General features: G+C 51.1%; 1 protein-coding gene across 4 annotated transcripts in view; it reads right to left on the bottom strand.

The window, feature by feature from the left end:
- The window catches only part of FSTL4 (follistatin like 4), a 660,210-nt gene that overhangs the window by 127,647 nt on the left and 507,600 nt on the right, over nucleotides 1-24,963 (bottom strand). For all 4 annotated transcript variants that reach the window (XM_070793583.1, XM_070793584.1, XM_070793582.1 and 1 more), the window contains 2 exons: nucleotides 13,603-13,796; nucleotides 10,261-10,384 (listed from right to left, as the gene is read on the bottom strand). In XM_070793583.1, coding sequence (XP_070649684.1) covers nucleotides 10,261-10,384; nucleotides 13,603-13,796 — 318 coding nt within the window. The remainder of the gene's footprint in view (nucleotides 1-10,260; nucleotides 10,385-13,602; nucleotides 13,797-24,963) is intronic.

Consider the following 24,963-nt stretch of genomic DNA (forward strand, 5'->3'; position numbering starts at 1 on the left):
CTGCGGCCCACAGACTTTGGGATCTGGAAAGAGCCCACGTTGCCCTGCTCTGCACCAGCATGTGGTGAAAGGCCCTCAGAGAGGATGCGGCCTCAGGGATCCCTCCCTCTGCCCCATCCCAGAGTCACAGATCGTGGGGAACTTTATGGACGTTGAACTCTGGGGGAAAAACTGAAGACTCTAAAAGGTCTTGTCTAGGGTAGGGCATGTAGCCGGTGACTCAGTGTTCAGGCGTGACCCATGCACACCTGCCTCTGTGTTGGGGTCTGTGTTAGCAGCTGTGGGCCCCCGGGAGGCCCCCAGCTTCCTGGCCTCAGTTTTCCTTATTCTCAGAACATGGGGCTGGGAGGAAGCCCTGCCAGGGGCGGGCGCAGCATCTGGCACACGGCTCTGAAGCCCTGTCAGTGCCTCACCAGTGGGGCTGCATCTGGAGAGGCTTGAGAGTGTTCAGGAAGATGAGTGAACCAGAGAAGGCACTCAGGGGGCCATCCGCCCACCTCACTGCCCCTCCTACTACCTGTGGAGGGCCAAGTCCTTTGGGCCCCATTTCCACTCCCACTTGGATTCGATTTGCAATCCTGACAAGTGTACAAACAGTTATTGTGCCTGAAACACCTGAAGACAAACGCCGGTGCCATCTGGAGCAGAACGGCTCACCAGGGCTCAGCTTGCAGCTGCCTGGGAGGGGGTGTCTCGCACAGCCTCCCTCCACCTCCCCTGGGAAGACCACACTGTGGAGGGTCCCAGAGTGGGACCATAGTGGGGGACTGGGAATCCTGGCTGAAGCCTGAAATGGAAAGCCACTGCCAAGCAGCCCCATACGTGGAGAGCAACAGAAGGCCAACTGATCAGCAGTCCTCAGCTCCCCGCCCCCCGAGTGTCCACAGGCAGGAGGAGCGTCGGGAGATACTAGAAGGTCTGCACAGAGGAGACTGGTCTGCCTGGAGCTCTGCTGAGACTGCTCGCAGTCCAACAAACTGCTTATGCGTGTTGCTTGTGCCAGTCCCTGCCTGGATCCCTGGGTCCAAAAACAACAGCAGAGTCCAGAAGTAGAGGCAAAGGTCTGAGGCCCCCAGAAGCCCAACAGATTCTGTGTGAGCTGAAACAGGAACTCGACGCTTGGAGCTCATGGCTGGGAGCAGCTCGCCTCCCACCAGAATGGGAATATATTCTCCGTCAGTGGGGATGCCTCCCAAGTCCCCACTTTGCTGCAAAGGGCATTTTAATTTCACCCCACTCCTTGGCCTGGGGCCTCCTTACAGCGCCTGGAGCCTCCAGGAGGCATCTGGTAAGGACTTGTCAGATGCTGTAGATATAAGGGGATCTAAAGACAGATTTGCATGCTTCCCTGGTGGCTCAGTCAGTGAAGAACCTGCTGCAGTGCAGGAGACCCACGTTCAATCCCTGGGTCGGGAAGATCCCCTGGAGAAGGAAACGGCAAACTACTCCAGTATCCTTGCATGGAAAATTCCATGGACAGAGACTGATGGGCTTCAGTCCATAGAGTCACAAAGACTCGGACACGACTGAGCAACTACTACTACTACTACTACTACTGGTGGCTCAGATGGTGAAGAACCCGCCTGCAGTGCAGGAGACCTGGGTTTGATCTCTGGGTCCGTAAGATCCTCTGGAGAAGGGAATGGCTACCCACTCTGGTATTCTGGCCTGGAGAATCCATGGACAGAGAAGCCTGGCAGGCTACAGTCCATGGAGTCAAAAGGAGTCTGACATGACTGAGCGACTAACACACACACACACACACACACACACACACACACACACACGGGTAGATTTGCACTCTCCCACAGAAGGCCAGCTTTGAGGGAAATACCGGTCCCACCAGGAAAGGGGTGAATAAAGTAGAGCAGGGGTGAGGGCTGTCTTGGCAGAGGGCACCTCTCTGCCAACCCAGTGATACAGATAACACAACACACCTGAAGAACAATAGTGGGCAGCTGACCCCGCTCAGCGCCACATGGGCAGTAGGGTTAACTCCACCACCAGGAACCCCCCTGACTTGCATTCTCCCCGAGAACCACTACAACCGTCTTGAACCATCTCTCTTCACTACTGTTTAGAAAACTCCAGCATGGTCTTTCATCCTTCCCACAAGTGTTTATCAAGCACCTGCCATATACCAGTTTCTGCCTCATGGAAAGCTCTGGGTTTATCTCTCTCTCCTGCCCCTTTGTCCTCCAGCTGGAACAAGATGCCTCAGACAATAACCACCTTGCCTGCTCTCAGAGGCAGCCCCTACTTTGCCGTCTTTGTCCCCTGGCTTTGTTATTGCCTCGCCTGTTCTGCTGCTACCTGCGTCCAGGCGCTCTTGGTCATGTGGCCTCTGCCCATGCTTTAGTCACTCACCATCGTCCCCAGCCCTCAGGCTGGAGAGTGGCTGGAGAGTAACATTCATGATAAAATGAGGACCGGTGAGCCAGCAGGTATGGCTGATGCAGAGGACACCTGGATGGGTCACGGCCGGTGGTCTAGGGTCTTCAACTAGCCCCTAGTGTGCCACCGGAGTGCCTGCTTCAGGCAGCAGCAGCAGCTTGGGCATCCCCCGCCCTTCCCTTCTCTCTCTGCCTGTCCAGGTCCCGTCTGTGCCCGGGGCCTGGCTCTCTAGCCACCACCTTGCCAGGGACCATCCTGGTGCTGGGATGTGAGTGCTCCCCCCACTCCTGCCTCAAGAGTGGCCCCCATGCTGCCCACCCAGGCGGTCGCTGTGCCCATGTGAGCAGAGCCCTAGCACCTCCACTCCCCAGCATCTCATTCCTGTGCAGACCGTAAGCTGGGCAAGCAGAGTGGTGGTGGAGGTGGGGGTCTTATGGGACACTGTCACAGAGCCTGAATTAAGGTGGCTGGAGAGGAAGGGAAGACCATGAGGCAGAGGATAGGGATTTATGCTCCAAGTACTTCCTGGGCATGTACAGCCCTGGGAGAGCTCTCAGACACATACCTGGTGGGTCTTGCCATGCCTCAGAGCACTGGGGGTCTCAGGAGCCACAGAGGCCACCCCCAGGCCACACCCACACCAAGACGCAGGTGCTGCTGGTTGGATGAGGAGGCAGCGAGCTGGGGTGGGGGGCACCTTGCCTTACTTTCTGGGATCTTGCCTGGAGTCTGGGAGGCAGTCTCAGCATCTGAGGGGTCCCTTGCAAAGCTGGGCTCTGGGCAGCTCAGCCATTCACATCCCAAACCTTCCTAGCATCCCAATCCCAGGGAGCAAGTTTGGAAATCAGTAACGTGAACTTCAGTGCTTAATTGCACATTTAGGGCCTTTGGAGCCCTCACAAAAGCTTTGCAAAAACACAAGATTTACAAGGACAGTAAGGTGCTATCCTGGTAAAGAGCTGACATTTAAATGGTTCTCATTTTATATTTTTGTAATGAAATGCTTTGTTTCATCTGCAGCCATTTCTATGTATTTACTAACATTCAGAGAGCTGTCTGTTCTGTACAAAACGTAAGCCTCTCTACGGTTTGTACATCAGGCTGGCTGGGTGATATGTGAGCATAAGACCCAGAGCCTGGCTGCAGTCCTGCTGGGAGTCCTTACCCTGGAACAGGGACAAACAAGGTATCCAGCCACCCTAACCCTGCTTCTCTCTCCAAGAGGACTTTTTTTCATTCTGTTTTTTTTTTTTTTTTAAATCACCAAAGCATCGCATTTTAATGAGTTTTCTTTGCAATTTGTATATAATAGATTTTCAATAACAACCTGTAATTAGTTCATTTTCTACTGTTCAATTGCTCTGCACTAAGGCCATTGACAGCTTCCAGCTGGGATCTTTAAAAATGGAAAGTGCTTGAAATCTCAGCTCCTGACAATGTTAGCAAGTGCTAGGCTCTACAATTTAGCTGTTAGCAGCAAATCACTGGAGATGGGAAAGAGGTGGTCTCGATTTGAAACTTCCAAGACCCTCTGCTTGCCAAGTGTATTTATTTCTTCATATACTTCATCCCTTTCACTGAGCAAAGATTTACCAAGGGCTTTCTGGACGTCAGACCCCACGCTAAGTGTGAGCCCATGGTGAGCAAAACAGCCTCCAGCCTCATGGAGCTTATGGACTATTATGGGCCAGATGACGATGACAGAGCACAGAGTGACAAGGAGTGGGAACACACAGAAATCTTTATCATCACCATCATCACCTCCATCACTGACCTACTTGGCTGATGACTACTTAGCATTTACCATATACAGGGTATCATTCTAAACACTTTACACAAATTATCTCACTTAGTGTCGGGTAACCTACGTGGGATTTGATGCTTTTGAACTGTGGTGCTGGAGAAGACTCTTGACAGTCCCTTGGACTGCAAGGAGATCCAACCAGTCCATCCTAAAGGAAACCAGTCCTGAATATTCATTGGAAGGACTCATGCTGAAGCTCCAATATTTTGGCCGCCCGATGTGAAGAGCCAACTCATTGGAAAAGACTCTGATGCTGGGACAGATTGAGGGCAGGAAGAGAAGGGGGCAACAGAGGATGAGATGGTTGGATAGCATCACTCAGTGGACATGAATTTGAGAAACTCTAGGAGATAGTGGAGGACAGAGGAGCCTGGCATGCTACAGTGCCTGGGGTTGCAAAGAGTTGGACATGGCTTAGTGACTGAACAGCAACCTTATGTGGTGGTTATTATACCCATTTTACAGTTAAGGAACTTGAAGCTCAGCTTAACCTCTGGTGAAGACCTGTCCAAGGAAAAATGGGTGGCAGAGGATGAGATGGTTAGATATCATCCCCAACTCAGTGGACATGAATCTGAGCAAACTCTGGGAGATAGTGGAGGACAGAGAAGCCTGGCATGCTGCAGTCCATGCGGTCGCAAAGAGTCACAACTTACTGACTGAACAACAACAATCGTTTTTATATGACTTGAGTGGTAAGAGCCCATTACTAACTAAAGCACTATTAATAAGCAAAAAAGCACCCAGATGGCTGGCCCATTGGCTTTGGCTTCAGGGGCACATAGCAAACTCACACAGAAGCCTTCTTGGAGGCCCTCTCCCTGCTGGAGGCAAGGAGAAAGCCCTTGGCAGGGAGTGCTGAGACTGACAGCACTTTCTGATACCAGTTTCCAGTGGCAGCTCCAGTTTAGCTCTTTTATGCCCTTGAGCAAATGAGGGACCAAGGTCAGGAAATCAGTGTTTTTGCCACTTGATTTGCAAGTCCTGCATGAGGCAACCAGTTCCTCCCTTTGGGATTAGGGGAGTCACCCCACCAATGGTCGTAGCCTCTGCCAACACTGACACAGGTAACTGCACACAGGTAACTCTTGCTCTCCAAACTCAAGAGCCAAATAGATTCAGATAAAACTTTTGATGGACTCTGTGCCATCTGTAAGGAGATCAAACCAGTCCATCCTAAAGGAAACCAGTCTTGAATATTCATTGGAAGGACTGATGCTGAAGCTGAAACTCCAATATTTTGGCTAGTGAAGAACTGACTCATTGGAAAAGACCCTGATGCTGGGAAAGATTGAAGGCAGGAGGAGATGGGGACAACAGAGGATGAGATGGTTGGATGACATCACTGACTTGATGGACATGAATTTGAGCAAGCTCTGGGAGTTGGTGATGGACAGGGAAGTCTGGCATGCTGTAGTCCATGGGGTGGCAAAAAGTTGGACATGACTGAGTGACTGAACTAACTGAACTGATGCCATCTGAAATTTTGCTATTCAATATCCCAAACGGAGGAAAGGAATGGAGGAGTATAAAGTGGGATTTTACTGGCTGAACTTCCTGTCTGAATTCACCCTACATGGATAAGGGGCTGGATAGATTTGGGGGAGGGATAGTTGCTGTTATTTTACTATCATGGGGTGGTGGTGAGGGCTATGATAATGGGTCTGGCAAGGCATCTGCCCTGTGCGGGCATTATTTGTTCCAGAGGATAACCACATGCTAGATGAACCCACAGTACCCTTTCATAATACAGCAACAATGGCAGAAAAAACAGCTGTGAATTTGCCCAGTGACTACCTCCTCTGGTTTACAGAGTTGCCCTGGATACAGAAGTACCACAATAATCAGATTAAATCACTGTTTTCCTTTCTGCTGGCCTGGAGCTAAGGGAGGGCATCTGCCTCCCACACAGTTGGTCCCCCTGACTCAGGTCCTCCTCCTGTACACTGTGCATCCGTGACCCTCGGACGGTAATGCAGGAAGACCTTGATCCTATGGTGAGCCTGTCCTTTACATGTAGCACATTGCTCTCATAGGATTAATTAAAAGGACAAGTATCTTTCTAAAAAAGCAGAAGGAACTTGTAATGAATTTAAAGTGAGAGAAAAATCCTCATTTAAGCAATATGTTTTTTCCCACAATCCCAACCCAAGCATTCAGAAAAGTGCAAAAACATGCATTATTGAAAAGATTTTTAAGCAAGCAACTTTTTAATTCATTGAGATGAACAGACAGGCGGGCACGCATCTCGCTCACCAGTAACCCTGGCGCCTGGGTCTCTGTCTCACATCAGGGGTGGGAGGTTCTGCGGCTTGTTGGGGGTCGGGGGCGGGGCAGGAGGAGGAGTGAGGAGGAAGGCTTGGGGGACATGCTGAGAGGGCACTGGACCGTTAGTTCCAAGATCAGTCTATGATTTGGAAAACCAAAAGCAACCTGAGGAGAATGCTTAGGTGACAAATAGAGGCAGAGAGGGAGGCCAGCCTCACATTTCACTGCCATCATTGTACAAAGATGAGTGATTGGCAGCTTTTGTGACTTCCATGGTTAAGGGACCTGTCCTCTGCCCTCCTCAGGAGGTGGGGGTCACCTGTTCTGCAGAGCCAGGAGGAAGGTGCAGCACCCCCACGAGCCACTCAACTGAGCAAGGCAGCTACCGGCCCTGGGGTTGCTGGCATTGCCCTCAGTCAGCTGCAGACAGTGGCAAACACCAGCACAGCCTGGGCTATGTCAGCTGCATGAGAAAATATGACTTAGGAGACTGCACACTGTCCCCCTCCCCCCCGAAAAAAAAAAAAAAAAACCCTTGTAAATATTAATACAACTCACTTCACCAGGGAAAAGCCCCCCAAATCCCATCCTTTAATAAAGTGGCTGAATCTGTGCTAGTCACCCTACATAGCCTGCCCTGCCTGGAACCCAAGGATCCTGGCAAAACAGAGACTAGAAAATGCAATTTTAAAGTCTCAACCTTTGCCAGCCAGTCAGCTTCAGTTTTGAAAATCAAATCCAAAATGTTGTTGCTGAAATGTCTGAGATATTCCTTTTTGCGTTTTAGAGAGATGTCTTTAATGCCCATTGATTTCTGGGTAATCAGTTGTACCTGTGTGTCTCATTTCAATTTCCTATTTAATATCCACTGGATCATAAATCCATTCCCAGAGCGAGGGGAGTTTAGAGTCCCTGTGACTTTGAAAGACCACTGATCCCGGGTGACTCTGCGTCTCCGAGTGACTGTGCTGGGCCTTGAAAGCAGGGTTAACTCATTTTGTGGCTTCCTTAATGGCTGTGAGTTTACGTTTTATTGCATGTCTATTGTTTGGGTTGGGCTGTGATGAATGGTTTGGCTGCCCAGTTCAAAACAAGTCCAAGGCGACAGCAGAATCTAATTTGTTTTAAAAATGATGATTATAAGGCTTTTCAAATAATAATCCAGGAACAAGGAAACAGACAGCACATTGCTCTACATGGGACATACGACCAGAAGTGAAGTGAGGATGTTCCTCCTTTTCCACGGGCAGCTCCTGCTCTTAACAACCTTCACTAGGGAGGCCAGGGCGGCCTCTTTCATCAGGGGCAACAGGGATGCTGCCACTTCCTTGAAAGGAGAGCCAATAGCCCCTGCTTGGTTCCAGACCAGTTCCCAGGAAGGAAGTGGGCTCAAAGATCAGAGGCTTCTGTGACAACTGGTACCAGGATGGTACCCAAGCAGTGTCATTTTCTGCCTAGTGATGCCATTGTGGGACACTGGTGTGTGGCTCTGGTATATCCCCAAATCCCTGAAGTCCAGCCTTGGCCCCCAGCTTTGAAAATGCAGTGATCTTTTTCTTTACAGCTCCTTCTATAGATGGGGGGAGGGGGGTGTTGAGTGCATAAAGCATGCTGGGAATGTCTCAGAACTGACCCTGGAAAGCGTGCTGCTGTTCCTCTGATGAGGAAGGAAGCTCCACCTGCTCACCCTGTCATTGGCCTGACATCTACTCCTTTCTTGTTCACTTCCCGTGGGATTAGCATCATCAAGGGGGCTCTGTTTGAAGAAGGCGGATGGAGAGGAGATTCCAGGAGGTGGTGAGGGCAGGTCGGGAGGGAGGGTCTTGTCCAGCGTGTGCAGGTCAGTGCCTCACAATGGGCTCTCCAGAGGGAAAAAGAGCCCCCTCCCCCTTGTGTAGCGTTTGTGTTGTGTATGTAGACTTCTGTGTTGTAAACAGTCCTACTAGGGCTGATTTAAATCTCCCATCTATGTAACTGTTTGCCTTTGCAAAAGTCCTGAAAATATAACAATCATTGCACGAGCTAGGTCTCCAGAGTTGCCGATACTGCCACACATTTTAAAATTTAGAGATTCATTTCATGGAATAAGCTCCTCAATCCACAAAGCAAACACCTCCCAGGCAGATTGAATCTACCAGCCATTCACACCTTATTATGAACCACCACTTGTAGAGTTTAAACTGTGGGCATGAAGGAGGAGGCTGGGGAACAACACAGTCATCATGTATCAAGCAGAGCCTGGGAACTGGGGCTTGGACTTTGGTCCTTGGTAAGAGGGATGCCGTGGACTGGAAAGGCGCAGCCTGCAGCAAGCTCATGGACACTTCCCACAGGGAAGAATCACGCTCATTTCTCTCCTTTCAGGTCACATGCATACCTTTTCTACCTGCCACAAGAGCCCTTCTTGTCAACAAGTCATGAGGATGCCCCCTCAGGCCTGGTGAATGAAGTAACAACAGTACACAGAGATGCCGATATGAAGCAGGAACACCTTCCTGGAAAACATACTTCCAGGTAGAGAATGGGACCCAGGATGCCAGGACCTGTGGCTCAGAGTACTCAGGGACCCTGGGGGTCTCACCCCTGCTTCCTCAATTGCAGGGCCCACCGGAGCTGCAAGCTTGCAGGTCATGTTCAAGGTGCTTCATACAGGGTACACACGTTACCTGCTTTAAACAGAGCCTGCTCCACATGTTGTCTGACACAAAGGAGCTTCACGTCTTTGGGGCCAAGAATGTCCCCCTTGTCTCAAGTTAGGGTCCCACACTGCCTTCCATCTCCTAGTGAACTTGTCTGGACGTGTCTGGAGCTTCTTGCATCTCACATCTCCTGGAAGCCCTGTCCCAGCTCTAGCTATGGTTGACATGAGGTCATCTCTTGGAAGAGCACCTCAGGGAGAAGACCTGGGTCCCTCAGACACTGTGCCTGCTCACCATATGCACCAGTGGCCCCACAGAGGGTCCATTCTGAGCACATCCTCCGTTTTCAGGCAGAGCAGCCCCATTTCTCTTCTTTCTCAGGGACTCCACCACCTCTCATCAACCTGGACCCTCATTCTTCATTATCCTGCATTGTGACTACTCCTTTGTCTACCTGGCCAAGCCTCCAGAACCCTCCTGCAGGATCTGGCCCCAGGCAGGGTTCTCTGATGGGGCTGGGCCACTTCCTTGGGAGAACCCTAACATCTGCTCTGTCCAAGTGCAGTCACAGAATCCCCTAGCCATGTGAGGCAGTGCCTTCTTAATCATGCTTAAACACAGTCCTGGGTTCCTCAAATGATATCAACAGCGAGAATAACCTTCATCCAAAAGGAACAGAGAAAGTATCCCATCCCCCATCTCTGCCCTCCTCTTAATGCTAATGCTAAGTCACTTCAGTCGTGTCCGACTCTGTGCGACCCCATAGATGGCAGCCCACCAGGCTCCCCCTTCCCTGGGATTCTCCAGGCAAGAACACTGAAGTGGGTTGCCATTTCCTTCTCCAATGCATGAAAGTGAAAAGTCAAAGTGAAGTCGCTCAGTCGTGTCCGACTCTTCGTGACCCCATGGACTGCAGCCTACCAGGCTCCTCCATCCATGGGATTTTCTAGGCAAGAGTACTGGAGTGGGGTGCCATTGCCCTCCCCGTACTCTTTCCTTAAATCTCAGGCTTGTTGCAAAACAAACTCAACTACTTTCACCTATAAAAGAAGCCAACCTTGGAAGACAACCAAAGACAGACTCCAGACCCTGACACCGTTTTGGTGAGGAAATGTCTTTTTGCTGACTGTGAGCCCCGACGGGGACCTGACTTACGGAAAGCTGTGTAGAACTCATGAAGGGTCAGGAGGCCGTCTTTGTTGTAGTCATCAAATCGGAGGAGGTCACCCGGCGAGCAACCCAGGAAGTCCTCTTCCAGGTCCTGCTCCTTCAGCATGTGCTGTGGGTGAAAGGGAGAAGGCTAGAGTCAGGAGTGAGTTCAGAGCTGTGGGCACTGTCAGGCCAAGTGAGGCTGCAGTCACCGTTTGGGCAGATGTGTCTGTGTGTGTGCCTATGGACTCCAGCAACAGCTCCATAGGCCATGGGGAGCATCCAAATCTCTGTGGTGTTGTCTTGTCTGACCTTCTCCTTTTAGAGATGAGAAAACTGAGGCTCAGAGAGGAAAGGGACTTTCTCAAGGTCACATGGTGATTGGGCTGAGTCAGTATTAGCTTTCAGGTCTGTCTTTTCCCTGCCAGGGCAAACAGACCCCACATGATCTGAAGTGAGAAGGATCCATGTGGTCATCTGGTCTACCCCTTTGTGTTATAGATGGGGAAACAGGGAAGAGACAGGGGCCTGATCAAATAAGCCCAATTAACAGTGGCCATACTCAGTGGCTCCCAACTGTGTAGAGCTGGAAGGTCACTGCTCCATCAGTGTACCCCTCCCCGCCCCCTCCAACCCCCACCAATCTCAGGTCAGCACATCCTAGCCACAGTACTACTCCTGGGGAGAGGAAGCTGCTGTTCTATTGACCTAGGCCTGAGCCCCTGCTCTGCCTGCCTTGTCCTGCCAGGAACACAAAACACTACCCTTGGGATTCTGTTGAGGGGACTATGGGTGGGCCCTTGTGAACTCCTCTCTGGATGTGGTCTGGGCTGCAGGGTGGGGGCCTCCCTAGTAGGACCATTTGCGTGTGGGTCTGAAACTAGAGTCTTGCAAAGGAAATGCTCAGAAGGAAGTCTCAGAAGAAAGAAAATGATTTTATTTTGGGGGGAAGAGGGGAACAGAGGCATTTTCTCTTTATTTAACCGTCTCAGCTGGGCCTGGTATATTAAAGGCAATTTAATGTGATAATGTTAAAAAAATGACCCTTCACCCAGCAAATAAGAGTGTTCGATAAAAGGGAGATCAACCATAACGCCCGAAATCAATCTTCCAAAGATGGAAATTTCCCTTTGTCTATTTCTGTGCTGGAAATTGATTAACTTTTCATAGGACCTACAAGTTTTCCCCAACGCCTCTGATTCAGTGTCAAGGAAAGGCCCACTTTAGCTGGGCCCTGCTTGGCAGGTTTATGAAATGGACTTTAAACACATTAAATTTTAAAGAGGAAATCATAGTCCAATTACCACGCTTGTTAATGGCTGCAGGTGCCTCAGGGCATGTCTCTGCCAGGTTAGAGCCATGCGCCCAGGAATGTTCTGTTTACCTGGCAACTACCTGGATCCACGTGGGCCTGGGGCACCGAGATCCCACAGTTGCCTGATGCCTGCCCTCTGGGCTCCCCATACAGCCTGTACTGTGGGGAATCGAACTGCTAGATGGCTCTTCTCTCAGATAACCATGACCAGCAGGACCTGGGCTCTCCCCGGAGCAGCGTGGGTCATTGGTGGGTCTCTGGTCCTGGCCCATGAGGTCTTAGCCATAGCTGGGGGCTGAAGGTTGATGAAATAGTGACATGAAGGCTGGTGTGTATCTGGGAGGCTTCCCGGAGTGTGGGCCATGGATGGACTTGCCCGTGATGCCAGGTATGAGTGAGCAGAGCAGGGTCTGCAAGTGCCTTAGGATCTGTGGTTCCCCACCCACTCCCTGGAAGCCAGCTCTGAACTGGGTGGACTTGAGAAGGGGGCCCTGCATGGGGAAATGTCTGGATAACTGCTCTACTCAGAGTTTTTGGGCACTTGCTGTTCCCACAGACCTTGAGAGGATCAGGTGGAGCTGGTGCTGGGAGCTGTCCTCCCAGAGAGCCCCGTGGAGTGTGAGGAGAGCTGGTCCATGCACACCTGGCACCCTGGCTGCATCTCAGGTCACCACATCCTAGGCAATGAGTGTGGCCGCAGGCAAACCATTTGATTTCTTGGAGCCTCCGCTTCCTCATCTAAAAATACCTGGTAAGTGGGGATAACAGGAGCACCTACCACACAGCAAAAGGCGGCTGAAAGGTTTACAGTAGAGGTGATGGTGACAAAGGGATGCTAACGGCTGTCACCCACTGAGAACGTACCACCTGCTGGGCACTAGGCTGAGAACTGCACACCTCTTTGCTCATCTAAGCCTCCTGACGACCCCGTGACAGTCAGAGACAAGAAAAGGGGTACAGAGCCAGGCAGTTGTCTGCCTAGACCCGCTAGGTCCCCGCAAATGCTGGAGTTGGGTCTGAATTCAGGCCGTTTGACTGTAAAGTCTGTGTTCGTAGCTACTCTATTGAAGAGTGAGGGACATGCCTGTGTGGGGCACATTGCAGGTAAAGGGCCTCCCTTAGTGCCAAGCCCGGGGCGGGGCACTCTGTGGTCTCAGGGGCAGAGCTGCCCCAGGGTTGCTGACCTAGCCTCCCTCCATGTCTTTGCACCTGTTTTGGCTCTGGGACCCCAGGCTCTCAGACCAAAAACAGCAGAGCAGGAGCAGGAATGCAGACCCCTGGGCCCATCCAGCCCGCCTTTCCACCACCAGCACCCAACAGGCCTGTCCTGCAGCTGGTGTGCCTGCCGCCCCGGGTTGATCCTTCCTTGTTTCTTTTTGCTGCAGATGCTTATGGCCCTTGTACCACCTGGTACCTGGGTAAAGGGCCACACGTGCTGTGTTTGGAAGGGAGGCAAACCATAGGCTCCATCTGAGTGTTTTCTCAAAGGAGAGAGCAGTGCTCAGGGGGTGACCACAGGGCTGCCTGCGAGCCACAGGCTGGAGTGTGGGCTGCTGCTACCCAGGTACCACCACTGGTGAGGTCCGAGGGGGAGAGGACGAGGGGACAGCATGTTGCAGCTCCCAAAGCTCTTGGGGAAAACCAAATCTGCTTTCTTTGAACCTTCCTGCTGAGGACAGTAAAGGATTCAGGAAGAAAAGATTTGTTTCCTAATGAAAGCCTCAGAGCTCAGCCTGTGTACAGTGTGTTTCGCCAGCTAGCTCGGAGCTTGTTGGTAAATATTGGCTGAAGGTGGCTGGTGGGAAAGAGACACGGACATCATTTTGTTTGTCAGATATTTCCAAGTGTTCAACACAAGCTCTCTGACTCCTGGGAGATGCTTTCTCTTGCAGGAGAAAGGCCCCCTCAGCGTCCCATTTCAGAGATAGTGACAAACGACTCTTCCCACATGGGTCTGCTGGTTCTCTTTCTACACACCCTGAATGGAAAATTGGATCCCCCCGTAATGTGATTTCACCCAGTGCTGTACCCACCTGGGCCAGCTCAGAGGTGCCAAGGTGGCCGTCTCCATCTGCATCGAAGTCCTTGAACAGAGATTCCACCAGGAGGCGCTTCTGGGAGGCGGGGTCTTGTCTGCTGTCCCCTTCGTGGAGTGGCTGCAAGCGGCTCTGCAGTGCCAGAAGGACCTTCTTCAGGCGGGCGTAGTCGGCCATGGTGCACGGGTCACCTGGAAGAGAAGATGGGGTTACTCCAGTCAGACTCTTCCCCGGTCTTGAGAAGACCTCCCTCCACCCCACCACCCATCAGCAGTTACTAGGCACCTGCTAGACGTAGTGCAAGGTGCAGCCTGAGTACATGAGACCTGTCCATCCGACTGGCCACCAGTCCATGCCACAGATATTTACTGAGCACCAGATACAAGCGACACGTGATGTCAACGCTGGAAGGAGCCTGTCGTTCACCCTGCACATGTTGATTGAGCACCTTCTACAGCCAGACACAGACTGATGGTCAGACAGAATGGGAGTCTTCATTTGGGGGATTTCGCAGTGCAGCCCCACAGCAGCTTTAGGAAAGTGAAGTCACTCAGTCGGGCACGACTCTTTGCGACCCCGTGGAGAGTAGCCTGCACCAACTCCTCCGTCCATGGGATTTTCAAGACAAGAGTACTGGAGTGGGTTGCCATTTCCAATTCCACTTTGCAATGGCTCATCTTTGCCTTAATCCTACCTTAAAGGCTTCTTTGGAATCCGTGGCCTCATAGATCAGGGAGTTGCAGTTAACAGGACTAATAAGCCTTGCTTAAGATAATTAGAAACACTCCCAGAGCTGGATTACTTCAAGACGAACATGTATACACAAGCCCACGACCAAGAAACAAAAGGCAGCTTTTACGAAAGCAAGCCCAAAGCACACAGCCCATTGCTCTCAGGTCTTTCATCACGGCTGTGCTTGGTCCATAGCATCAGAACCACACAGTATTTTGGCAAATGAGGCCTGTGATACACTGTGACATGATGTAGTTTAACTTTGCTGGTAATGGGCCATGGAGATGTTCCCTACCCACGGGGCTGTGAGCAGAGCAGGGGAGCACTCCCTGCTGCCCCACTTCCCCTCCTCCTGGGATGAGGATGAAGGATGTACCCCACCTCCTGGCTTTGCCGAATCCTGGAGCACAGGTGTGGGGTCTTCCTCATCCATTCCAGGTTCAAGCCAGAGTGCTGCTAGCAAGGGAGTGTCTGAGCTCTAGGTCTTTTCACCTTAATTTCAAGGCCAGCTTAGGGCAGGCTGTGTCAGCTCAGGGCTGGAGAGCCACGGCTCTGTGGTCTGCCGGGTTTGAGTCCTGGTTCTGCGGCTGCCTGAGTGTGTACCTTGCACAGGGTGTGTCAGTGATTTCATCTGTGAAGTGGGGGAGAGCAGAGCCTCCCACACAGGGCTGTGAGGAGGGTTAATAAGACATGCACATGATAAAAGGCATGGCACTGGCCTAGCACTGAGTAAGGGCTCATAAAACGATAGCTACTCTCCCCTTTGTCATTATTGGAACCAGAGTAGCTGAAGAGCAATAAACAGGGAGCTGCTTGGTGGGGACAGGGCTGCTGGGAAGTCCGTCTGTCTCTCTCCCTTCCTCACTGGACAAGCCTGGATGGTCCGACCACTTTCTCTTGTGCTTGTTTGTTTCTAGATCTTCTTTCTTCCAATTTGGGGTCAATTGATTCTTGTCAGAAACAGATGTCTGTTACCATTTCATCCTGCATGTTTATTTAGAAAAAAATCAATTGCTGTGTTCAATATAATCAAATCTATCTGCTCTCTAGGAGTTTCCGTGGTCTGACAAGAATAGCTCTCCCACCCCTCTTTGGCCTGGTAGCATATCCATTCCTGGGAGCTCGAAGGGCCTCCAATTGGTAAACCTGATTCTCAAGTCTGCACAGTGAAAATCACGGCCATGTCCCACAGCCACACACTCCTGCCCAGGGTCTGTCCTCGGCTTCCTGAGCTGGACAAAGGCCAGTCTGGGGAAATAAGAGGAAGAGGTTTGCCCAGATCTTGGTGCCTAGCTCCCCAGAGGATAAAACCAGTCCTGGCAAGTGGCAGAAGCTGGATGCAGTGTATGAGGGCAGAGAGATGCTTCGGTGGAGGTGGCGGTGGAAATGTGTGGGGGATCTGCAGGGGCCTGGAATGGAAGGCCTGTCAGGCTTTCCAGGGGACAGGCGTTTTTGCCCCAACACTGGGAAGCTGGTGTTCACAGCAGATGGATGTGGGATTGATAGAAGGCTCAGTTCAGAAATGCTAGCATACCATTAGGCTCCCCCCGCCTCCCCAAAAGAAAAGAATACACCTGAAGGTTGGAGCAGGCTGGGCCAGGTCGGATGGGCAGAGCTGTCTCATCTTCCCTATCTCAGTGGGGCACAGATCTCTGAGCTGCCTGCTGCTCCAGGCCAGGGGTCCTCACGCAGCTAGACAGCACCTCCCACTCTGGTGGCCAGGAAAACCAGCTACGCAGGTCCTGTCGGGTGGGCTGCAGCAACCTCCCCTGGCTCACCTCTCCCATCACACCCCTACAGTTCACTGTGAGTTCATGGAGGCTTCTCCACCCTGGCAATGCCCAGCCCATGCCTGCTGGTCAAAAAGGTATATACATGCCTAGAAATAAACTCGGCAGAAGAGGTAGGTGCCTCAGTGTCCAGGGTCAGCTCCCTGAATCCCTGGTCTGGCCTTCTGCTAGGCTCATGCCACCCATGCCTTTTCCATCTTTTTACCAGCATCTACTCACAGATTCTGTGCTCTGTGTTGGGCGGTACTTTGAGTATACAATGGAGCTTTCCGTCTTGGGCATCAAGGGTGCCCATGGAAGGAGAGCTAATGAGGCCAAGGTAAAGGAAGTCTCGCTATGAATGAGCCCCACAGGATGAGGGATCTGTGGGCACAGGAGGCCGGGGGAAGGGATTTCTGGGTCACAGGGGTCGCAGGTATAGGATCCAGCAGCACAGTGTGTTCAGAGTCCCAAGGAGGCGGGTATGGCTGGGCCGGAGTAGGGCAGGGAGCAGGGCTTGGATGAGGCTAGAGGGAAGCGTGGAGCTGGGGCAGGGTGCCAGGCCCAGCAGATCGCACTTTGCCAAACTTGCTCTGTCCCTTCCTTTACTGAGGCCCTCACTGTGCCTGGCTGCTGCTGGGCATGGAGGTCCTAAGACAAACCCTCTGCTCCTAGAAGGTGATATTGAAATCCTTCTTTATCCCAGGAGCAGTTGTGCTTTACATGAGTCTCAACCTGGAATAAATAAATCATTGCCTCAAGGTTCCCGGCTCCTCTAATACCTGTGTAGCTATATGGGGGTGTGAGCCTCAGAGGAAGGGCACATGATGGTGGCATTTCTGTGCCCATGGAGATGTCACTTCAGCTTCCACAATTCAGCCTCTTTCAAGACTTTTGAGGCTTCATTTCCAGCAAGGACTGCCCTCTCACAAGCCCTCCCTTTTGGTCTCTAGGATGCACAACTTCTGAGAGAAGCATGTGAAAGTGCTAGTTCACCAAGTCCCAGCTTTACTTTTTCATTCACAACCTCCTGATCACATGCTGGGGTCAGACGTAACGGCTCCCTGAGGCGGGGTGTGGGCACCTGTGAGTCCTTGCACAGCTGGCCTTCAGCTAAAGGGTCTCGCTCTGCTGCCAGTTTGAAATCTCTGTCTTATTATAAAAGGAACACACGCATCAAAACAACAACAAAACACTTGGAAAGTGCAGATAAATATAAAGAAAGAAAGTAAATTACCCATGATCTCTTTTCCAGAGGCTGGCCAGGCTGGGGGTGAAGCCTAGCCCTCAGCACAGGCGACCCTGAGCCAGGAACCAAGCTAGCAGAGCCCTGGCTGGCCTCATGTGATGCATGGGTCCTGAGGCCTGGCCTATAGCCTCTGTTTTCAGATCTCCTTCTCCCCTTAATAAATATAGGCAAGAGCTTCGATACCCAAAGGTTGGGTGCTTCTCATTATTATGCAGGTCATTTCCGCACACCCACCTGGCAAGCCAACTGGGGACTTGAGGAGGTTGGGGTGTGGAGGGAGAAACAATCTCATTAGCCCTGGCCACACAAATGTGCTGCATGCGGGCGGTGTTTACTGCTCCCCTCAGTGTTCTTTACCCACATCTCTGCCCGGCCTACTCATCTCTGCATCTTGGCCACAGCTGAAATATCACCTGATCTAAACTAGCCCTTTGGCTTCATAATTCTCTGTGCTCTGCATGTTTGGGGGTGGGCCTGGTCCCAGGGAGGGACCCTGCCCCTTTGGAGGGAAAGTCCCTGGAGGGGAGTACAGCAGAGGCTTGGGGACCACAGCACTCTTCCCCAGTGCCCATGTGGGGGCTGACCACGATGATGGAGAGTGGGCTGACTACAGGAACCTGGATGGGGTGTTGTCAGCGCCGTGCACATCCCGCTGTGGGACCAGACTGGGTAGTCGCGCACACCGTGGGAGAGTGTTAGGTGACTGTGAACGTGGTTGAGTCCTGTGGCTCCAGGGCAGATCCTCTCATCAAGAAGCCAGGGTGACTGGGCCACCCTGTAACAACCTTTCCTCGGGTCTTCAGGCAGACAGGCTTCACCATAGGCTGTGACACCTGACACCAACTCCGCTGGTGAGTCCCTGCAAGGCTGGACGAAGCACTGGACAAGGAGTCAGCAGAGCAAAGGAGATCACAGGCTCTGCCTTTGCGTGGCTGTGAGACCCCAGGAAAGGCAGCCACTCCTGCCTTTCTTGCCCCATTTCCTACCTTAGAATGGGGACAATGAACACCTTATAGGGTCCAGACATAAAAGGAAACATAATAGACCTTGCAGTGTCTGCATGATTGCCAGGCCCGAGGGCCTCTCTGCATGAAATGCCCTACATGAGCCACAGGGTGTGGTGCATTTATCTCTGTCCCCTTTACTGATGCCCAGAGCCTAGCACAGGTGGCCAGTAAGTTGGTGAAGACTTCCTCCTGCCTACCCGTCCCCATGAACATTTCTGCTCTGGGGCCTCTCGGGGAGGGAGGCTCACGTCCTCCAGCCTGGCAGTGATGAGAGTCCCCAACAGGCCCTTTGAAGGACTCAGCCATCCTCCGCTGGCCGGGGTGTCCCCCATGCAGCAACACTGGCCCCGCTTGGCCAGGCCCCGGCACTGGCCTCGGGCTTCCTGCTGGCACGTGTGTGTGGGGGCTCCTTCTGCTCACAGACCGGGCCTGTTTTGGCAGATAAAATATTGATCAGCTTGCTGAGGAGCCCAGAGTGTGATCCTATTTTCATGTCAGAACTTGGTAATGAACTACATTTATCAAGCCCGTTCTCCACGAGAAAGGTCAGCTGCGGATCTGGCTAAGTTGTTATGACACCTCATTAATCTAGTTCCCTCAATAATTGTCCCTCTTTGAAGATTCTAATGTTCTCCCATTCCAGCCACACTGCCTCCACTCTGAGGGAGATTATTACAGCAGGAGCACAGGCACGTCCGCATTTAATTTTTTGAGCAAAGAGAGAGAGGACGCAGGTAGCAGCCTCTGGAATTGAACGTCTATCAAAGGCATGCTTTCTCCTGCAGAACAAAGGGAAGCAAGGGAGACACTGAATATTCCATCAGCCACATGCGCCCCTGCCAGGTTGGCCTCAAAGGAACGGTCTTTGCTGTGGCAGGCAAAGCTTCTGGGCACAGATGTGGGAGGGGCTGGTGGCTCCAGAGTCGGGGAAAGGGATGTGGCACAGCATGGGCAAGGAGGGGGAGAGCCAGCCAAGTAGCAGAGAGCTCAGATTCTAACAGAGAGGGAGACAGGCCATGTGGTCAAGGCCCTGGGTCTGCCCAGGGCCTGGATACTGGGGGGACGTGGAGGCAGGAGAGAGGGCAGACTGGAGAGTCCTGGCATTAGGAATAGAGGTAGTAGGGAGACTGGAGAGAGACCATCTCTGCTTGCCTCCCTCACCAAGCCACCCCCATCTAAAGACGTCCCTGTGCACTGCCCCATTCTTGTCTGTCGTGGTCCTTTCCCCAGCCTTCACTCTGTTATTCATACACTGTTGGCATCAGGCTGCCCCATTACATGGGAGCCCCTTGAAGCCAGGGCCATGCCTTGTTGTAGGTGTGATGCCAGCACCTGGCCCACGCATCTGCATGCAGAAGGTGCTCATTAAATGTCTGCTGACTGGACAAAAGTGTAATCTTGGTGGATAGTTGCTACAGCCCTGTCCTGAGGAGGAGGACAATCCCAGCCACCCCGAGGCATAGTGACTGAGGTCTGGAACTCTGGAGCAGCTGGGGGGCCATGCCATCCATCATATCAGCTCTTGGCTGCAGGGGGCATGACACATGAGTGTGTGAGGAAGCCCCAGTGTGTGGTTTGTGTCATGCTCACTGCCAGGGGCATGGATCCTACCTCACTAGTGGGGGCACCCCCAAACCTGCAGCAGTAGCTCCAAAGAGTCTAGGACAACAAGCCTGGGAGTCATGGTGGCAAGGAGGTGGGGGGCCACAGAGAGGCTGTCACCCTGCTGGACACGGGGTCACATGGGAGTGTCTCCTCCAAGCCCCTCTAGGGAACACACAGCTCTTCAGGACCTGCCACTGGACGGGAGGAGGATGAGAGGGTCTGGCCTCTGGTTCTGCCATTGCTGGTCAGGACAGTCCTGGACAGCCCTGGGAAAAGGCCAGGCAAGGGGCTTCTGCTTGGAACAGTGCACAGGTGGGGAGGCCTGAGGGTGAATTCAGTTGTGGCACAGCTTCAGGAAAGGTTCAGTGCCACACGAGGGTTCTAATCAGTAACTGAACACAAAGCTGACCCAGGGGACCCTCCAAGCTCCAGGAGAACTTTACATGTGGGTAGAACTGGAGGGAGTCAGGGCTAGGGGGATCCTGAGGCCCCTGTGAAGACAATCCCCCATGGCCTCCGGGGTGCTGGCCCTTCCCTTACTGAGGCAGCCTTACACTTCAAGAGTCCCTGGCAAACCCCTAAATTTATGGGAGAGGGGACTTCAGGACAGAGGTTACTAGATATCATGAAGAACTCTTCTGCCATTAGCAAGAGTCATCTCACTTAGGGATGGGTGTGAGCTAAAGAGCAGGGGGATGGGAAGGAAGAATGTGCCCAGTGGGGGCTGGTGGGTCATGTTCTGAGATGCCACCACCTGGGGGAGGGCAGCTCCCTTCCTGAGCTGCACACAGGCTGTCCCTTCAGAAGCCACACAGCAGCCTACCATGCCCTTGAGCCACAACCTCTGGACTCCAGTCCTTCCTGACCAGGCCAGGCGGCCCAGCCCCTGGGCTCAGAGGACCCTCAGGGGTGTGCCCACAGTCTCTAGGCTGCTGCTGGGTTTGCTCACGGGCAGGCTCTGCCCCGACCCCCACCCAAGCATCTGCCTCCCTGGTTCCCACACTATCCCCAGCTGGCCTGAGAAGTAATGTCACTGCTGAAGACAAAGCTGCCATCTTCACCACCAAAGCAAAAACTCAGCTTAATCGTCTGGCACCAACATCACAGCTCAACATGCTGTGTTACATGGGCCTCAGTTGCAATGTGGCATTCTGAGGTCTATTTTGAAACTGCTAAGCTGTGCAAAGAGCAAGAAGCATTTTCCTCCCCCGTCTAATTTATGAGCCGCCATAACTTTACTGGAGTTTAGCTTAAGAGGAACAGATGTTTAATTTGATGTAAATTCATGAACATTAACAATCTTTCTGCTGCCATTTCTAGGAAAATTCAATTAACAATAAATACCAAAACCAATGGGTTTATCTTTAGGATACGTTTTTGCTAATAGGTGATATAGTTTTACTGATAGTGTTGACCAAGCCACAAAATTCTGACAATTTCTAGAGATTGCTAAGCACACATGATATGGTCCCCTCACAAGCCCCAAACAGGTGTACTCAAAGTCATGCCACCTGGTGATCCTCTGCTGGCTGTCCCTTGGGACCTATGACTTCCGAGCAGATGGGTCACTGCTGCCATACTCAGGTCCTCTGGGCAAGTGTTTACAGCATGGCCTGAGCTGCAGTTCCTGACTACCCCCTGACAGAAAGCAGCCTGCAAATTTGCTTCCCTTTCCTGGAAGGCCCTTTCTTCAAATCTGGCTTTACTGCCAAGGTCCAGCTCTAAGGAGGTGCTCTGTCCATTTTGTTGGTCATAGCAAACACCATCTTCCAAAAACAAAACAGATGATTCTACACATGGACATCACCAGATGGTCAATATCAAAATCAAATTGGTTATATTCTTTGCAGCTGAAGATGGAGAAACTCTATATAGTCAGCAAAAACAAGACCTGGAGCTGACTGTGGCTCAGACCATTAGCTCCTTATTGTAAAATTCAGGCTTAAATTGAAGAAAGTGAGGAAAACAACTAGACAATTCAGGTATGACCTAAATCAAATCCCTTATGATTATATGGTACAGGTGACAAATAGATTAAAGGAATTAGATGTGGTAGACAGAGGGCCCAAAGAACTATGGATGGAGGCTTGTAACACTGTACAGGAGGCAGTTACCAAAACCATCCCCACAAAATAGAAATGCAAGAAGGCAAAGTGGTTCTCTGAGAAGGTCTTACAAATAGCTGAGGAAAAAAAGAGAAGCAAAAGGCAAAGGAGAAAGGTAAAGATATACCAAACTGAATGCAGAGTTTAGAGAATAGCAAGGAGAGATAAGAAAGTCTTCTTAAGTGAACAATGCAAAGAAATAGAGGAAAACAACAGAATGGGAAAGACTAGAGATCCCTTTATGAAAATCAGAGATACCAAGGGAACATTTCATGCTAAGATGGGCACCATAAAGGACAGAAATGGCAAGGACTTAACATAAACAGAAGATATTAAGAAGAGCTGGCAAGAATACATGGAACTATACAAAAAAGGTCTTAATGATCTGGATAACCACGATGGTGTGGTCACTCACCTAGAGCCAGACATCCTGGAGTGTGAAGTCAAGTGGGTGTTAGGAAGCATTACTACGAACAAAGCTAGTGGAGGTGATGGAATTCCAGTGTAACTGTTTCAAATCCTAAAAGATGATGCTGTGAAAGTGCTGCACACAATATGCCAGCAAATTTGGAAAACTCAGCAATGGCCACAGGACTGGAAAAGGTCAGTTTTCATTTCAATCCTAAAGAAGGGCAATGTCAAAGAATGCTCAAACTACCATACGATTGTGGTCATTTCACATACTAGCAAGGTAATCCTCAAAATCCTTCAAGCTAGGTTTCAACAGTACATGAAGCGAGAACTTCCAGATGTACAAACTGGATTTAGAAAAGGCAAAGGTACCAGAAATCAAATGGCCAAGATCCATTTGATCATAGAAAAAGCAAAGGAATTCCAGAAAAACATCTACTTCTGCTTCATTGACTATACTAAAGCCACTGACTGTGTGGATCAAAACAAACACGTGGAAAATTCTTAGAGATGAAAGACCAGACCACCTTACCTGCCTCCTGAGAAGCCTGTATGCAGGTCAAGAAGCAACAGTTAGAACCAGACACGGGACAAGAGACTGGTTCAAAATTGAGAAAAGAGTATGTCAAGGCTGTATATTGTCACTCTGCTTATTTAACTTATATACAGAGTACAGCATGCCAAATGCCAGGCTGGATGAATCACAAGCTGGAATCAAGACTGATAGGAGAAATATCAACAGTCTCAGACATGCAGATGATACCTCTCTAATGGCAAAAAGTGAAGAGGAACTAAAGAGCCTCTTGATGAAGGTGAAAGAGGAGAGTGAAAAAGCTGGTTTAAAACTCAACATCCAAAAAATGAAGATCATGGCATCCAGTCTCATCACTTCATGGCAAATAAGATGGGGAAAAAGTGGAAATAATGGCTGATCTTATTTTCTTTGGCTCTAAAATCACTGTGGATGGTGACTGCAGCCATGAAATTACAAGACACTTGCTCCTTGGAAGAAATGCTATGACCAACTTAGACAGCATGTTAAAAAGCAGAGACACCACCATGTTACAGTCCACATAGCCAAGGCTATGGTTTTTCCAGTAGTGACAGCTGGACCATAAAGAAGGCTGAGCACTGAAGAATTGATGCTTTTCAACTGTGGTGCTGGAAAAGACTCTTGAGAGTCCCTTGGACAGTAAGGAGATCAATCAATCAATCCTAAAGGAAATCAACCCAGAATATTCATTGGAAGGACTGATGCTGAAGCTGAAGCTGAAGCTCCTACTTTGGCCACTTGATGCAAAGAGAGGACTCCCTGGAAAAGGCCTTGATGTTGGGAAAGATTGAGGGCAGGAGGAGAAGGGGGCAACAGAGGATGAGATGATTGGGTGGCATCATTGACAAGCTACACATGCTCATCTTGTCTTCGTCTCTGCCTGTCTCTGCCATAAATTATGTCCCAAAGCCTTTGCATCTCTTGTATGAGTGTCTTCAGTGTCTTAGAGAACTGGCCACGGGGACCCACACTGGATGCTGTCATGGGCTATGAGAGGCTTGGCAAGTTCCTGCCTGCCTTTGAATGCACGGTGCTCAGCCTGTCTCCTGCCCTGCCTTCACTCAGCCTGTCTCCCCTCTTCACTCACTAATCCTAACTCCAGAACCAACAGCAGGCCCACCATGCTCATTAGCAGTCCCTCATTGTTCCAGACTCCAAAGAGGGCCTAGCATCAGGCTGGGTCACTGTCCTTGCTCAGCATTCTCTGTTCTCTTCCACAGACTGTGCTATTCATCATCCCAGCTTCTGAGTTGAAGATACAGGACCCACTTTAGGCCCACAACAGGATTTGCACATCTAGGGCTCCACATGGCCTCTGCCCTGCCTAGCCCAACACACATGCCAGGCAGACCACACACCTCCTTCCCCTGCTGCCCGCACCAGAGCTGATCAAGGCTTCTCGGACGCTGGGTGGAAGTAACCTGAATTTGTGGACAAAACCTCATCTCAAGTTTTTCCCCAGCATCAGGTAATTTAAATTAACAAAACCACCCAGAGCTTTGCTAGATAAATGGTACATTTGCTCATGAATGCCTGGTTCAATTGATGTTGCTATACAATCTGCTGTTTGACATTTACAATCCTCTCTTCTATTCCTATTAGAGAAGCAAAATTGGTTGGATTCCTAGGAGAGGGATCCACATACACTTTTTATGGTTGACTGGCACATCTATCAGGTGGCCCCTGAGTGAAAGAGTAATGTTTGAAAACTTGAATAAATGCTAAAGCCCTCCTGGAATTAAGAACTTTAGCTTTTACTCTTGCGTTTGTGGGAAACCCACATGACTAGGTTCCCTACCAAGTTACTCACGCTTTCTAGGAGGAGGACACGTGCTCCTTCCAGACTCTGCTCCCCTGATGCCCTGCCCAGAAGCTCTGTCCCCTGCCTGCTCCCCTCCTGTCCTTACCTGCACCATGAGGAGAAGCA

Source organism: Bos indicus, chromosome 7 (genome assembly GCF_029378745.1).
Source record: "Bos indicus isolate NIAB-ARS_2022 breed Sahiwal x Tharparkar chromosome 7, NIAB-ARS_B.indTharparkar_mat_pri_1.0, whole genome shotgun sequence".
In the NCBI taxonomy this organism is placed as follows: domain Eukaryota; kingdom Metazoa; phylum Chordata; class Mammalia; order Artiodactyla; family Bovidae; genus Bos; species Bos indicus.